Genomic DNA, 17303 nt, shown 5'->3' with positions numbered 1-17303 from the left:
CCACACAACACCAGAACTAATTCATCTTAACTTACATCTTAATGACCTCTACAAAGACTCCATTTTCAAATAAGACTACGTTCAGAGGTGCCAAGGTTTAGGACCTCAAGATGTCTTTAGAGGTGACACAATTCAGCTCACAATGTCACCTCCACCCTTCCTTTGGGTTCCCCAGCAGCCCCAGTCTGGTGATCTAATCTTACCCAAACCTGCATTCTATGTCACCTAGAAGTGAATGAGTGTGAAGACCTCACCACGTGCCCGACCCACGCAGGCTGCGTCAACACCAAGGACAGTTACTATTGCACTTGCAGACAAGGCTACCAGTCCAGCAATGGACAAAATCACTTCAAGGGTCCAGGAGTGGTATGTGAAGGTGAGCTCACGGCCTTTCTAAACCCGTCAATGTTTGGTAGGAAGCTGATTGGGAGTGGATGTAGGTACTTGCCTTTTTTCCATCATGACAGTTCTTCCCTCTTCCCTTTCCTCCTCTCTCCTTCCTTCCACTCTCCTCTGCTTACCTCCTTCCTCTTTCCTTGCCTCCATTCTCTTTTATTTCCCTTTATTTCCCTTCTCTCCCCTCCCATACACTCTCCTCTCCTCTCCTTCCTTTCCATTCTCTTCCTTTTCTCTTCTCTTTTTCTCTTTTCTTATATTTCTCTTCTCTTCATTCTTCTTTCCTTCCTTCCTTCTTTCCTTTTTCTCTCTGTATTTCTTAAAAAAATCCTTGGTCACTGAGAAGTTCATGGATAGTTGGGCTTCCTCACAATATGGTGGCTGGCTTCCAAGAATGAGCATCTCCAAAGAACCAGGTGGAAGTCTATGACCTTTATGACCTAGCATCACTTCCACTGTGGCCAGAGCATGCTCAGATTCCAGGGGAGGGAGCACAGAGCCCCCTGCTTTAAGGGAGAAGTGACAAAGTCACATTGGATGAAGAACTTATGGGATGGGTGATAGTGTTTCATCCATCTTTGGAAAATGGAATCTGTTCCCGACAATGGGACAAATTGGTGACTCCAACTCTTTCTTGGTCCAGATATTGATGAATGTTCTGAAAGTCCCTCGCCCTGTGGTCCTAACTCAGAGTGCACGAACATGAGGGGGAGGTACCAGTGCAGCTGTTTTCCTGGATTCTCTTCTCCCACTGGAAATAACTGGAACCCGGGAAAGCCAGGGCATTTCGCCTGTACAGGTAACACTCAGCTTTCAGGCACGGGTCTTTGGTGGACATCCCATTGGGTCAAATGTTTCTAAACTTAGACATGCAATCTCTTATCTGTTTACTGAGTTTCTAAAGAGCTCTGGGAAAATGATTCTCTTTGTTCCTCTGGGCTTTTTGACAATCTCGTTTTTTGCAGATATTGACGAGTGCTTGCAAGATCCAGCTCGGTGTGGTCCTCGTTCTGTCTGCACCAATACCATGGGCTCCTACAATTGTAGCTGCATAGAAGGCTTTGGCCCTGATACAGAAGTCTTCCAGAAATATGGCACCATCAGCTGCAAAAGTAATCATCTCCATGTGTGTCTTGGTGATGAAATCTGTTTTGATTTGGTTGTGAAATTCTTACTCTATCCAACTTCTGGATCCCCCTTTTACTTTCACCTTGTCCATATCTCCCCTCTTCTTTTGATTTTAGTGGCCAAAAGGTGCATATGCTCACAAGAGAGAGGGAGAGAGACAAAAGAGCTTTCTCTTCCATTTCTCCATCCTGTTGTATTTTGGACATGCCTACACACATGTCTGGTGTGTTTTTCAAGCCGCCAAGGCTGGAAGTTGAACTGCAGTCACTCATGTGGTATCCAGCTATCTTAACCACTTGTCTATGGGGCTGGTCTTCTCGTTTTTGTTCCTCTTTGTTTAGTTATTGCTATAGGTCATGTATGCTCATCAGAGAGAGAGAGAGAGAGAGAGACAGAGAGAGACAGAGAGAGATACAGAGTGAGAGAGACAAAGAAAGAGACAGAACAAAGACAGAGTTAAAGTGAGAAATCACCCTAAAGATGAGTTGACTGTGCCACAGTCCCTTCTCCTCTATGTTCTTGGGATTTCAGGCATGCATGTATATGTGTCTGATGTGATTTTCAAGCCAGTGGGTCAGGACTCGAACCTTGGTTGGTCATTTGGAAGTTTAGTGCCTCAACCACCGTGAAGCCTGCTGGCCCATGCTCCTTTTCTCGGGGCATGAGCCAAAGTTGCACATGCCTTTATTTCCATTCTCAGTGGCCATAATTCAGCCCCATGACTACAACTAGCTGCAAGAGAAGCTCAGAACACACCTGGATGATTGTAGTATTAAAAAGATGAGGAGCACATGCGTCTGAGGAACAGCTGCCATTCTTTGCTTTGACTTTGCTGGTAGAGCTTGAAACTAGGTCTACCTGGTTCCATGATACCTGCTTTCACTTAGGCTCACACTCCTGTGTTGATGGTGTCATCCTTGGACAGTGGCATCATAGTAATGATGGGTCTTGTTAGGGATGCAGAATCTCAGACCCACATCCCCAGACCTTCTCAACGTGATGCAATTTACTAGGTTCAGAAATCTAAGGTGTGGTTGATGGTAATGGTCCATGGACCACTCTTGGAGCAGTAAGGATTTAGCATCTTCAGTGAACTTCACTGGGACCAGCAGTGGTGTAATGGTTACGTTGCTGGACTACCACATAGTTGACCATGGTTCGAGTCCTGAACTGGGCAGCTTGAACCTACCACGTGCATGTGTGTGCATGCCAAGATTCCAAGAAGAGACTGGAGGAGAAGGCATTGTGAGGTGGCCATACTCTTACCCAGGTGGGTAATTTCTCGCTTTCTGTTTCTCTGTCTCTCTCTGTCTCTCCAGCAACTCCACATACCCTATAGTAAAAATCTGTCTCTGAAAAAAAAAAAAAAAGAAAGAAAGAAAAAAGAGAAAGTAGACAAAATACCTTTTTAAACATGGCTGGTGCCTACACCAGGTTCCTAGGGCAGTTATAACAGATGAACACAACCTGGGTGGCTTAAAACAACAGAAACGAATTGCTTCACACTTCTGGAGGATGGAAGTCTGAAAGCAAGGCATCATCAGGGCCATTTGCTCTCTGAAATCTGTAATGTAGACTCTGTTCCAGGTCTCTTTTCTGTAGTGCGCTGTTGGCACACATCCTTGTTTTCACAAGGCATTATCTTTTTTAAAATTATTATTATTACTACTATATTTTTGCCATAGGGCATGTGTGCTCACTGCAGAAGACAGAGACAGAGGGAAAGTGAGAAATCACACCCCAGAGGGGATGGCCTCCCTGTAATCTCTTCTCCTCTATTCTCTTCTTGGGACTGTGGGCATGCACTCACAAGCATCTGGTGTGTTTTTCGTCACAGAGTGGGGACTCACACCATGGAGACAGCTACGTGGGATCCAGCATCTTAACCACCACGCCACTTGCTGGCCTCACAAGTCATGCTCTTTGTGCCTCTCTCTCTGCCTCGTCTTATAAAGACACCAGCTACACCAGATTAGGTGCCCACTCAACTCCAGCACTTCATGGTACCTTACATCTAACTACATCTACAAAGACTCTGTTCCCAAATGAGATTGCATTCAGAGCTGCCAGGGTTTAGGTCATCAAGATATCTTTAGAGGTGACACAATTCAGCTCACAACGTCACCTCCACCCTTCCCTTTGGGTTTCCCAGCAGCCCCAGTCTGGTGATTTAATCTTGTCCAATTCTACATTCTATGTCGCAGCCCCAGTCTGGTGATTTAATCTTGTCCAACACTGCGTTCTATGTCACCTAGATGTGAATGAGTGTGAAGACCTCTCCACGTGCCCGACCCATGCAGGCTGCGTCGACACCACGGGCAGTTACTATTGCACTTGCAGACAAGGCTACCAGTCCAGCAACAGACAAAGGCACTTCAAGGGGCCAGGAGTGATATGTGAAGGTGAGCTCACAGTCCTTCCTAGGGAAACCAGGTGGAAGCTGATTGGGAGTGGACGTAGGTAATTTCCTTTTTTCCAATCATGACTCTCCTTCCCTCTTCTCTTTCCCCTTCTCCCCTTCCTTTCCCCCTCCTCCCCTTATCTCCCTCCTCTCCTCTTTCCTCCCTTTTGCTTTCCCTTCCCTATACACATATGCATGCATATCCTAAATCTTAAGAGGAGAATAAAAGAGAAGGGACAGTGGCAGGTTCATTCACTCTCGAGGGTGATTTCTCACTTTAACTCTCTATCTCCATTCTGACTCTCCCTGTCTCTCTCCTTGGTGAACATAAACACCCAATCTCTCTCTATCTCTCCTCCCCTCCCCTCTCCTCTCTTTTCCTTCCCTCCTCTTTAGTTTTCTTCTCTTTTTCTTTTTCCTTACCCTTTTTTCTCTTCCTTCTCCTTCTTTCCTCCCTCCCTCCATTCCTTCCTTTCTTTTTCTCTCTGTATTTCTTGAAAAGAATTCCTGGTCACTGAGAAGGTCATGGATGGTTGGGCTTCCTCACAATATGGTGGCTGGCTTCCAAGAATAAGCATCTCCAAAGAACCACGTGGAAGTCTATGGCCTTTACAACCTAGCATCACTTCCACCGTGGTCACGAGCATGCTCAGATTCCAGGGGAGGGAGAACAGAGCAGCCTGCTTCATGGGAGGATTGCCAAAGTCACATTGGATGAAGACCTTATGGGATGGGCAATAGCAGTTCAATCATCTTTGAAAAATGGAATCTTTCCCCTCAATGGGGCAAATTGGTGACTCCAACACTTTCTCATTCCATTATTGATGAATGTTCTGAAAGCCCCTCACTTTGTGGTCTTAACTCAAAGTGCATACACATACGAGGGAGGTACAGGTGCAGCTGTTTTCCTGGTTTCTCCTCTCCCACTGGGAATGATTGGAACCTGGGAATTCTAGGCCATTTTTCCTATATGGGTAACACTCTGCTCTCAGGCGTGGATCGTTGGAGGACATCTCATTGGGTTGAGCGTTTCTAAACTTAGACATGTAATCTCTTGTCTTTTTACTGACGTTCACAGACCAAGAAGGGCAGAGTAGAGGTAGGCAAAGTATTTGCTAGACAGACCTTGGAAAATGGTTCTCTTTGTTCCTCCGGGTTTTTTTTTACATTCTCATTTTTTGCAGATATTGACGAGTGCTTGCAAGATCCTTCTCGATGCGGTCCAAATTCTGTCTGCACCAATACCATGGGCTCCTACAATTGTAGCTGCATAGAAGGCTTTCGCCCCGATCCAGAATTCTCCCAGAGATATGGCAACGTCAGCTGCAAAAGTAATAAGCTCCATGTGTGTGTCTTGTGATGAAATCTATGTCTTGATTTGGTTGTGAAATTCTTACCGTACCTAACGTCTGGATTCTCCTTTTACCCTCCCCTTGTCCCATCTTCCTCTTCTTTTTATTTTAATTCCCAAAAGGTACATATGCTCACCAGAAACAAAGAGAGAGACAGAGACAGGGAGGGAGATAACAGCCACTAGTGATGTGTGATCAAGTCACATCCCATCTCTTCCATTTCTCCATGCAGTTGGGATCTGGGGCAATCATACTCACATGTCTGGTGTGTGTTGCAAGCCACCAAGGCTGGAATTTGAATGGCAGTCAGCCATTTGGTATCCAGCTATCTTACCCCTTGTCTATGGGGCTGGTCTTCTTGTTTTTGTTCTTTCTTGTTTAGTTTTTGCTGTAGGGTGTTTACGCTCACTAGAGAGAGAGAGATTGAGAGAGACAGAACGGAGACAGAGAGAGTTAAAGTGAGAAATCCCCCTCAAGAGTGAATGACCATGCCACTGTCCCTTCTCCTTTATTCTCCTCTTGGGATTTAGGACATGCATGCATATGTGCCTGGTGTGATTTTCAAGCCAGTGGGTCAGGACTCGAACCTTGGTTGGCCATGTGTGAGTTTAGTGTGTCAATCACCATGCTGACTAATGGCCCATATTCCTCCTTTTCTCAGAGCATGAGCCAAAGTTGCACACGCCTTTATTTCCATTCTAATTGGCCTTAATTGAACCCCATGACTACAACTAGCTGCAAGAGAAGCCCAGAACGCACCTGGATGGATGTAGTATTAAAAAGATGAGGAGCACATGGGTCTGAGGAACAGCTGCCATTCTTTGCTTTGACTTTGCTGATAGAGCTTGAAACTAGGTCTACCTGGTTCCATGATACTTGCTTTCACTTAGACTCACACTCCTGTGTTGATGGTGTTGTCCTTGGACAGTAGCATCGTTACTGTCCAGGGCCTTGTTAGAGATGCAGAATCTCAGGTCCACCTCCCCGGACCTTCTCAGCGGGATGTGATTTCTCAAGATCCAGGAATCCAAGGTGTAGTAGATGGTAATGACCCATGGACCACTCCTCGAGCTGCAAGGGCTTAGAGTCTTCAAAGTATTTAATTGGGACCAGCAGATGATGTAATGGTTATATATCTGGACATTGTCAACCATGGTACAAGTCCTCGATTTGGTAGCTTGAAACACACCGGGTGTGTGTGCGTGCATGCACACCCCAAATCAAGAGAATAGAGCAGAAGAGATTACAACGTGGCATTCCCCTCTGGGGTGTGATTTCTCACTTTCCCTCATTTTTGTCTCTCTCTAGCAAGCACACATGTCCTATGGGAAAAAATAGATAATGCCTTATGACAGCAAGGATGTGTACCAACACCACACTACAGGGAAGAGACCTGGAACAGAGTCTACACTACAGCTTTCAGAGAGCACATGTCCCTGATGATGCCTTGCTTTCAGGCTTCCATCCTCCAGAACTGTGAAGCAATTCGCTTCTGTAGTTTTAAGCTACCCAGGATGTGTTCATCTGTTATAGCCGCCCTAGGAACCCGGTGTAGCCACCAGCCATGTTTAATAAAGTATCTGTTTTCTTTTTCTTTTTCTTTTCCTTTTTCTTTCTCTTCCTTTTCTAGAGAGAGATTTTTTATTATAGGGTACATGCACTCACCAGAGAGACAGAGAGAAAGACAGAGAGACAGGAAGCGAGAAATCACGCCCTAGAATGGGGGCATGGTCATGTTGCAATCCCTTGTTCTCTATTCACTTCTTGGGATCTTGGCATGCACTGATGTATTTTTCAAGTCACTGGGTGGGGACTCAAACCATGGAGACAGCCATGTGGGATCCGGTGCCTTAAACACCGCACCACTTGCTGGTCTCACAAGTCATGCTCTTTGTGCCTCTCTGCCTTGTCTTATAAAGACACCAGCTACACCAGATCAAGTGCCCAGTCAACTCCAGTACTTCATGGTACCTTACATCTAACTTCCTCTACAAAGACTCTGTTTCCAAATGAGATTGCATTCAGAGCTGCCAGGGTTTAGGTCATCGAGAGGTGACACAATTCAGCTCACAACGTCACCTCCACCCTTCCCTTTGGGTTTCCCAGCAGCCCCAGTCTGGTGATCTAATCTTGTCCAACCCTGCATTCTATGTCGTCTAGATGTGAATGAGTGTGAAGACCTCTCCACGTGCCCGACCCATGCAGGCTGCGTCGACACCACGGGCAGTTACTATTGCACTTGCAGACAAGGCTACAAGTCCAGCAACGGACAAAGGCACTTCAAGGGGCCAGGAGTGGTATGTGAAGGTGAGCTTATGGCCCTTCCAAACCCTCCAGCATTTGGTAGGAAAACCAGGTGGAAGCTTATTGGGAGTGGGTGTAGATAATTCCCTTTTTCCATCATGACTCTCCTTTCCTCTTCTCTTTCCCCTTCTCTCCTTCCTTTTCTTCTCCTCCCCTTACCTCCCTCTTCTCCCCTTGCTTCCCTTTTGTTTTCCCTTCTCTTGCTTTCCCTCCCTTCCCTCTCCTTTTCTTTCCTTTCCTTCCCTCTCTTCCCATCATGCCTACACACATCTAGAGTAATTTTCTTTCCCTTCCCTTCTCTTCCTTTCTTTTCTTCTCCTTTTCTCTTTCCTTATCTTTTTTCTTCTTCCTTCTCCTTCTTTCCTCCCTCCCTTCCTTTCTCCTTTCCTTTTTCTCTCTGAATTTCTTGAACAGAATCCTTGGTCACTGAGAAGTTCATGGATGGTTGGGCTTCCTCATAATATGGTGGCTGGCTTCCAAGAATGAGCATCTCCAAATAACTAGGTGGAAGTCTATGACCTTTACAACCTAGCATCACTTCCACTGTGGTCACGAGCATGCTCAGATTTGGGAACACAGAACCCACCAACTGATGGGAGGAGTGCCCAAATCACATTGGATGAAGGACTTATGGGATGGGCAATAGTGTTTCAACCATCTTTTGAAAATGTAACCTGTCCCCCCACAATGGGGCAAATTGGTGACTCCAACTCTTTCTTGGTCCAGATATCGATGAATGTTCTGAAAACCCCTCGCCTTGTGGTCCTAACTCAGAGTGCATGAACATGCGAGGGAGGTACCGGTGCGACTGTTTTCCTGGTTTCTCTTCTCCCACTGGAAATGACTGGAACCCAGGAAAGTCAGGGCATTTCTCCTGCACAGGTAACACCCAGCTCTCAGGCATGAGTCATTGGTGGACATCCCATTGGGTTGAGCATTTCTAAACTTAGACATGTAATCTCTTGTCTGTTTATTGATGTTCACAGACCAAGAAGGGCAGAGTAGAGGTGGGCAAAGGATTTGCTAGACAGCCCTGGGAAGATGTTTCTCTTTGTTCCTCTGGGTTTTTTGACATTCTCATTTTTTTCAGATATTGATGAGTGCTCACAAGATCCATCTCAATGTGGTCCTCATTCTGTCTGCACCAATACCATGGGCTCCTACAATTGTAGCTGCATAGAAGGCTTTCGCCCCGATCCAGAAGTCTCCCAGAGATATGGCAACATCACCTGCAAAAGTAATAATGTGTGTGTGTGTCTTGTGATGAAATCTTTGTCTTTTTTTTTTTAATTCAACAGACATTTATTCTCTCACATATCTTTTTTTTTTCTTTTGAGAGGTTTTTGCTATAGGGCACGTGTGCTCTCCAGAAAGACAGAGAGAGAGACAGAGAGACAGAAAGTGAGAAATCACCCCCAGGGGGGATGGCCATGCCTCAATTCCTTCTCCTCCATTCTCCTCTCGGGATCCTGGGCACACACACACACGCCCGGCATGAGTTTAAGCCACTGGGTCCAGGGCTTGAACCACGATCTTGAACCACTACATGGGAGTCCAGTGACATAGCCATGACGCCATCTGCTGGTTCCCTTCTCACATATCTCAAAGTCATAATTCCTAAGTCAAGGTGTTCGGATGGTATGCTCTCTCTTTTTTTAAAATTTAGTTTTTATTTATTTATTTTTAATTAATTAATTAATTTATATATATATATGTTTTTTTTTCTCCTTTTTCTCACCTTATGCCATTTCTCATCCTCCTCCCACACTATCTTAGGTGTCCACGGTTATTTTCCATCCCCCCCCATTTTATTGATTCACAGAATTTCTTAAATACATTCAATAGCAAATTTAGCTAGTATATACTTATCTGTGAATACATGTCTGACTTTGGGTGAGAAATTCTGAGTAGAATGAATATACTATAAGGTAGCACCTAGCTGATGCTATATAGCTTGCTATCGTTGTTAATTAGGGTTTTTTTTTTTTTACTGTATTTTTTAATTTCAAGAAGAGCAGTTTTAGCTTTAATAAATCAAAGAAATGCTAAGAAACTATGCTTCAAACTTAAAGCCAGCAAACAGGTTGGGATTCTGTTCAAATAGTAGGTACATGAACCTATCAGCAGCTCAAGACAGGACAAAAATCCTTAAAACTGGAACCAAGCCTTAGGACGAGCAGTTAGTGTAATGGCTATGTCGCTGGACTTCCGTGTAGTCAACCGCAGTTCACGTCAAGGACCTGGTGGCTTAAAACTCACGCCGGGCACGTGTGAGTGTGTGCCCAAGATCCCGAGAGGAGAATGGAGGAGAAGGGATTGTGGCGTGGACATCCCCCCTGGGGGGTGATTTCTCGCTTTCTGTCTCTCTGTCTCTCTCTGTCTATCTGGCAAGTGCACGTGCCCTATAGCAAAAATCTCTCCAAACAAAACGAAACAAAACTGGACCAGAGCCTAGAAGAAAATCAGCAATATTTTAGTCAAAAGTTATAAAATTTCATTTCACTAGTTTAGTCTCATGTACTTAATCTATCTTCTCTTGTTTGATCTTCCCAATTGAATTCTTGTATATAATGTTCAACTCCAGATTTATCTTTATGATTAAGTTGGTCATCTTCTTAGTTTTTGAACTCTTATTTCTGTGTGTCTGTATTTAGTTTTCCTGGCATTGCACTCCTGCAGAACTTTTTCGAGATTTGGTCTGGTGTTGGTAAATTCTTCCCGTTTTTGTTTACCTGAGAATGTTCTTGTCTTCTCTTCCCATATGAAGGATAGTCTTTCCAGATGTAGTATTCTTGGTTGAAATTGTTTTTCACTCAACACTTTGAATATATTTTCCCATTCTTTCCTCGCTCACATTGTTTCCGAGCAGAGGTCTGCTGTTAGGCTGATGGGATATCCTTTGTAGGTAACTTGTCATTTCTCTCTTGCCGATCTTAGTATCTTGTCTTTGTCTGTGGGTTTGGTCAATCTGGATATAATGTGTCTTGGAGAAGATCTTCTTGGGTTGATTCTATTTGGGGTCCTTTGTATTTCTTAGGACTGGATTTTTGAGTGCCTCTCTAGGTTTGGAAAGTTTTCTTCCAGGAAATCATGGAATAGATTGTTAATGCCCTTATGAGTCTCTTCTCCTTCTGGGATACCATTTTTCTGGATATTTGGATGTTGATGGTATCTAGCATTTCTTGTATATTATTCTCACTTTTGGGGGCAACTTTCTCAGTCTTCATGGTGGATTTTTCTAGGCCAGTGATTCTATCTTTAACATCTCAGATTAGATTTTTCTGGATGATATATTCTGCTTTTAATACTTTCAAGGGAGATTTTGACTTCCCCAGTTATAGCCTTCATCTCTAACAGGTCCATTTGATTCTTTTTACAATGTGAATTTCCTCTTTAAGATCTTGCAAGAATTTCCTCACCTCCTGGAACTCATCAGCTCCTTTCTCCTGCCTCTTTGGCAATTCATTATCTCTCTTCTCTTCAATCTCTGGGACCTTTGTCACTATGAAAATTCGAAATTCTTCATCTGGTATTTCCAAGAACTTCATAATTCTGTCTGAGGATGAAAAGGAGTTATTAATTTCCCTTGGATAAGAGGTATTTTCTTGTTTTCCCATATTTCTGTGACCCTGTGGTGATTTCTAGTCATCTGAATGGTGCATTTCTTCCTAATTCTTGAAGTTCAATCTGAGCGTTCAGAGGCGAGCAGAAAGAGGTGACCTGCAATCTCTCTTCCATTCTGTTTTCACTCTTTGTGCAACAGAATCAGTGGGAATAGAGGAATATTCTGACTCTAATTGTATTCAGATGTTTAGATCCTGTTCACTTGGACCTGTCTAGACACTTAGTGCATAGAGGCCACTAGAAATGAGTGTGGAGGGGGAAGTCTCAGCAGAAAATCTTCATCTTAAGTCCCTGAAAGCAATATTTCACAGCTGAAGTTCAGGATCCATGTGAGCTGAAATCTATGTCTTGATTTGGTTGTGAAAGTCTTATTCTATCCAACCTCTGGACTGCCTTTTTACTTTCATCTGTCCACATCTTCCTTTTTTTAAAAAAAATTTGACAGAATACATATGCTCACCAGAAAGAGACAGAGAGACAGATGGTGTGAATGGAGTAGAGAGAGGGAGAGGAAGAGGGAGAGGAAGCAAGAAAGGTAGAGGGACAAAACACCTCCAACGGAAACGGACATGGTCAGACCACATCCCTTCTCCTCCATTTCTCCATCTTGTGGGGATTTTGGACACGCACACACACATACCTTATGTGTTTTTCAAGCCACCAAGGCTGGTTGCTTTTAAAATTAAAATTAAAATTTTTTTGAAATAATTACTTATTTAATTTTATTTATTATTGCTATTATTTTTATAATTTGCTCTAGGACACATGCATGCACACATGAAAGAGAGAGAAAGAGAGAGAGGAGAGAGAAGGCAAGCTTTCAGGTCTGGAACTCGAACCACAGTTGGCCATGAGAGTATCTAACACTTTAACTACCACACCACTTGCTGGCCCCTGGGGCTGGGATCCACCCTAACTGCTGTCCACCATGTGGTATGCAACTCCTTCAACCTCTTGGCTTTGGGGCAGGTCCTCTTCTTTTTCATTCATTCATTTAATCATTCTTTAATTTGCTCATTGAATACGTTATTTTTGGAGTACCCATTGATTAATGAATTAAGCAGGCTTCTGCACTAGGCCCTCCGGATTTGGTCCTGGATAAGATATGACATCCTCAGGTAACTCGTAGTCTCGGGAAAGAGCCCGAGGACGTGCATACCATTATTTGGTAATAACAATGAGGATTGCAATAATGCAAAACTTGTAGCGTGCTTTGGAGACGTAACACACTCTGAGCAAATGATGCTTAAGCGGGAACTTGAAGGAAGAGTAGGGGTGATCAAGACAAGGGGTGGAGATCTCCGTGTTTCAGACCACAGCAGGTGCAAAGGCTATAAGAGCACACGCTGAATGAGAACAAGAGGGAGTGGCACACGCAGAGTGAGAACAAGAGAAAGTGGATTAGGCGTGTGATGGGGGGGTCTTCAAAGAGTGCTGTGTTTCTCATGTGTTATGAGAAAACTGTGCATGAATTTTAAAGATTTTTTTTTGTACCCAAATAAACTCATGTGCTAATTTAATTTTGCCATCTACTTTCTTTTGTTTTCGTTTTTGAAGGTGTTTGTCATAGGGCATGTGGCTCGCCAGAGAGAGACAGACAAGGACAGAGAGGAAGTGAGAAGTCACTCCCAGGGAGAATGGCCACATCACAATCCCTTCTCCACCATTCTCCTCCTGGGATTTTGTGCACATACACACATCACCTGGCATGAGTTTCAAGTTGCCGGGTCCAGGACTTGAACTATGGTTGGCCTTGTGGGAGTCTAGCACCATAACTACTATGCCACCTGCTAGCCCAACACAAGCATTCTTTTAATCTACTAAAGGGTGTGCGTGTGCATGTTTGTGTGCATGTGCATGCATGAGAGAGAACCCCTCAACTGGGCATGGACATGCCACAATCCCTTCTCCATTCCTCTAGTCTGGAGCATGCACATACATGCAGCTGGAGTGCCTTTTAAGCCACTGGAACTAGAATTTAAACAACAGTCAGTCATGTGGGATCTGACTCTCTTAACCACTGTGCTATGGAGCCAACACTTCATCAACTTTTTCAAAAAGATTTATTTATTTCTGTTTTTTTTTTTTTTTTTTTTTTTTGCTATAGGGGATGTGTGCTCACCCCAGGGGGATTTTGCTATAGGGTGTGTGTGCTCACCCAAGAGAGAGAGAGAGAGACAGAGAGACAGAAAGTGAGAAATTACCCCTCAGCGGGGATGGCCATGTTGCAATCTTTTCTCCTCCATTGTCTTCTTGGGACTTTGGGTACACCGGGTGTGAGTTTTAAGCCACCGGGTCTGAAACTCGAACTGCAGCTGACTACATGGGAGTCCAGCAACATAACCGTTATGCTATCTACCGATCTCCATATTTATTTATTTATTTTTAAAGAGCTTTTTCCTTAGGACACATGCACTCGCTGGAAAGAAAGAGAGACAGAGACAGCGAAAGGGAAAGTTGAGAAATCATCTCCCAGGGGGGTGATTTTCCTGGAATATTACCCTCTGGGGGTGGATTCCCTTCTCCTTCATTTTCCTCTCTGGATTTTGGGCATGCACACACATGCATCTGGTGTTTTTTCAAGTCTTCAGGTCTAGGAGTTGAACCGCAGAGTTGGCCCTGTGGAATCCAATCCCTTAACCACTGTGTCCTGTTTTATCTTCTTCCTAGGGATTCTCTTCAAGTGTAAGGAAGACGTGTTACCCAACAGCGAGCGGATCCAGCAATGCCAACAAGGAGTGGTGGCGCCGCTCGGCTCTGTAAGTCATTTAGAAGGTTCCTACTTCGTGTTTTTTCAGAGGTCACACTTGGGTAGGATGTTCTTGTCATTTTAGCGAAGGCAAAAATCACAGTGGCCTAAACCAGATAGATGTTTGTATTTATTTATGTATGTATGTATGTATGTATGTATGTATCCAAAAGAGAGAAACTCCGTGGTCCCAAGTGGCTGCCAGAAAGCAATTCAATCTGTGGTCGGCCATGAGGGAGTCCAGCGCCCCCTGCTGGCCCTATGTCGCCACCTTCTTACCCCACTATTTCTGATGTTCGTTTCAGTTTGCTTCTTTTATTCTGGCACCAAAAGGTGTTGCGATTCTAGTTCTTACCCAAAGATGAGTTTTTATTTCCCTGAGAATTCTAGAGACTGAGGAACTCAGGGCCACCCAGCTGTGCCAGGGCAGGGTTGGTGATCGAACTTACAGACCATGTGTTTGGGGGGTCTGCCAGCTGGGGCTCACGATGTTCTTTCTTCCTGGCGTAGGGTTCCTTCTGTGACCTAACAAATACCATCTTGGATGTCCTGGATGAGGCCTGTGAAAACAAAACCACCCCGGTTTCTCTGGAGGTAATGGTGATGTCTTCGAAGTTGTGTTTTGAGTTTCACCCCTTCTGGGGACCATTGGGTACAGAAGTCCTCCTCATCACTAGTGAGTGATGAACGAACATTTCATTTATTACAGTTATAATTTTTTTAAAGAATTATTTTATTTAACTTTATTTATTATTATCATTATTATTTTCCAGTTTGATCAGAGAGAGACAGAGAGAGAGAGAGAGGAAGTGAGAAAGCAAGCCACCAAGTCCTAGACTTGAACCATGGTTGGCCATGTGAGAGTCCAGCGCCTTTAACCACCATGCCACTTGCCAGCCCCATACAGTTGTAATATTTTTTAAAAATGTCCACATGGTAAAACTCTCTTTACTAATTGTAGTGCTCTGAGTGTTATCGCCCAAATAGATCTGTAGAATAGATCAACTGGGAGACAGAAAAGAAAAAAAAAGGCTCCCTTCCTCCCTAAATTCCCTTGGGCTTTTCCCTTATCATTATCATTATTATTTTATGGAGAGATTTTTGCTATAGGGTGCATGTGCTTGCCAGAGAGACAAAGAGAGACAGAAAACGAGAAATCACCCCCCAGGGGGGATGGTCACACTGCAATCCCTTCTCCTCCATTCTCCTCTCGGGATTTTGGGCACGCACGCACAGCGCCTGGTGTGAGTCCAAGCTGCCCGGTCTGGGACTTGAACTGAGGTCGATTATGTGGTAGTCCAACGACATAACCATTACAGCATCTGCTGGTCCCTTATTATTATTACTATTATCTTAATTGCTACAGGGTGTGTGTGTTTGTCAGAGAGAAAAAGAAAGTTAGAAAACTATCCCCTAGGGATGATCATGCCACAAGTCCTTCTCCATTCTCCTCTGGGGAGTTTGGGCATGCACACACTCATATCTGGTGTGTTTCTCAAGCCACCAGGTCCAGGGCTAGAACTCCAAGGTCCGCCATGTGGGGTTCAGCTGCCGCACCACCACACGCCATTACGCTAACTGCTGGTTCCCGAGTGCTCCCTTATAGTGAGGTATTCCCTCCACCACTATCATTCCTTCACTTGTTTTTTGACACTGTAGTTTTGTCTTTTCAGGAATGTTCTTTTTTCTTTTTTAAAGAATTACTTCATTTAATTTTATTTATGTATTCATTTATTTTAATTTGATAGAGAGAGAGAGTGAGGGAGGGAAAGTGAGAAAGCAAGCCACCAGGTCCAGGGCTTGAACTGTGGCCAGCCACGTGGGAGCGTCCAGCAGCCTAACCACCATGCCACCTGCTGGTTCCTTCAGGAATGTTCTATACAATGATTCTTACCTTGATCCTATTCTTCAGAGATAAGCAGTGTGAGCAGTGAGATGCATCTTTCCATTTCTTCTTACCTGAGGAGCGCACGTACGCACACACACACACACACACACACACACACGCCATTTATGAAGCACTTACTTGGAGAGGTTCAGAATAGTCATTAAAGATTCAGCCTCCACAGCTGGTGCTAATGTATTGCATGCCATAACACTTACACCCATTTGGACTCCCACGGGGTCTCTTAAGTCAGGAACAGGAGGCTGGGTAGAAGCCAGTGTGGGGTTCTTTTAATTCCCCTTTGGCCTAGACTCTCAACCTATTCTCCCAATGAGAGCGAGGACAGCTATTGTCTCATTAATGAAGACAGAGGTGAACGGAAGTACCTCCTCCTGCAGGATACAGCTGAGACCTTTGCCGCTGTGCTTGAGCAAACGATCACGTCCAACCTTTCAAAGGAAGAGACATCCACCCTGGCCACCGTCTTCTTGGAAAGTGTGGAAGCCACTACCCTCGCCGCCCTTCTGAAACCCTCAGAGAATGCCAGTCAGATTATACAGACGGAATACCTAGGTAGGATATACTCTCCACGGCTCGCTTCACACTTGGGTGCCCATGTCGAGGGACGTCGTTGGCAATGGGATTCTCTAGCTTGCTCTCCTACTCACGGTTTCCCCAACTGTTTTAAAACCCTCAAACCACAGCCAAGCAAGGCTATTCAAATGAACGACTTTATTTATTTATTAGGGAGATTTTTGCTATAGGACACATGCGCTCACTGGAGCTCACATACAGAAAAACAGAAACAGAAAGTGAGAAATCACCCCCCAGGGGGAATGGCCAGGTCGCCATCTCCCCTCCTCCATTCTCCCCTTGGAATTTTGGGCACACATGCATATGCACCCAATGTGAGTTTCAGGCTACCAGATCTGGGACTCAAACGATGGTCGATCATGTAGGAGTCCAGCACCTTAACCACTGTAACACCTGCTGGCCCCCTATCTGGCTCTTTTTAAAAGAAACTTGGGGTTCTGTTATCTATTTTATTTTGATGAGAAGCCAAAAGGATAGGTAGGTCCTGCAGCTATGTTACAGATGAGAACTAGGAAGCTCGGAGAGGTTAAGTCATTGCTCAGATTTACACAACAGTGAGTGGCAGAAGCAGAGCTCTTGTGCACCATGCTGGACTTGTCCAAGTCCCTTCTTATGTCCTCTGGCTTTGGAAAACCTATCGACATTTGGAATAGCCGGAAGTTCATAACTCTGTTGTCTCCTATCATGGTTAACTTCAATCCCACCTTCCCCTGATGAACCCCCTAAAATGTGAACATTCACTTCCAAAGCTCCAGCTGAACTTCTTGTTTGTTTCATCCTATCGTTCATCAAGGTCCTCAAGATGTTTCCCATGAGGAACTGGCCTTCCTGTTCTTCCCTTTGCTTGCCATCATGAATGTGTTCCTTTCT

At 44.5% G+C, this 17303-nt stretch overlaps 1 protein-coding gene across 1 annotated transcript in view; it reads left to right on the top strand.

Moving 5' to 3' along the window:
- The window catches only part of ADGRE1 (adhesion G protein-coupled receptor E1), a 48876-nt gene that overhangs the window by 12346 nt on the left and 19227 nt on the right, over nt 1-17303 (top strand). The window contains exons 6-13 of the mRNA XM_006170232.3: nt 3780-3926; nt 5110-5256; nt 7438-7584; nt 8308-8463; nt 8672-8818; nt 13876-13964; nt 14465-14548; nt 16238-16412. Of these exons, the coding sequence (XP_006170294.1) occupies nt 3780-3926; nt 5110-5256; nt 7438-7584; nt 8308-8463; nt 8672-8818; nt 13876-13964; nt 14465-14548; nt 16238-16412 (1092 nt within the window). The remainder of the gene's footprint in view (nt 1-3779; nt 3927-5109; nt 5257-7437; nt 7585-8307; nt 8464-8671; nt 8819-13875; nt 13965-14464; nt 14549-16237; nt 16413-17303) is intronic.

Source organism: Tupaia chinensis, unplaced genomic scaffold, assembly GCF_000334495.1.
Source record: "Tupaia chinensis unplaced genomic scaffold, TupChi_1.0 Scaffold148210_1, whole genome shotgun sequence".
Taxonomy (NCBI): domain Eukaryota; kingdom Metazoa; phylum Chordata; class Mammalia; order Scandentia; family Tupaiidae; genus Tupaia; species Tupaia belangeri.
The sequence above is the reverse complement of the archived record's forward strand: the minus strand, read 5'-3'. Positions and strand labels throughout refer to the sequence as shown.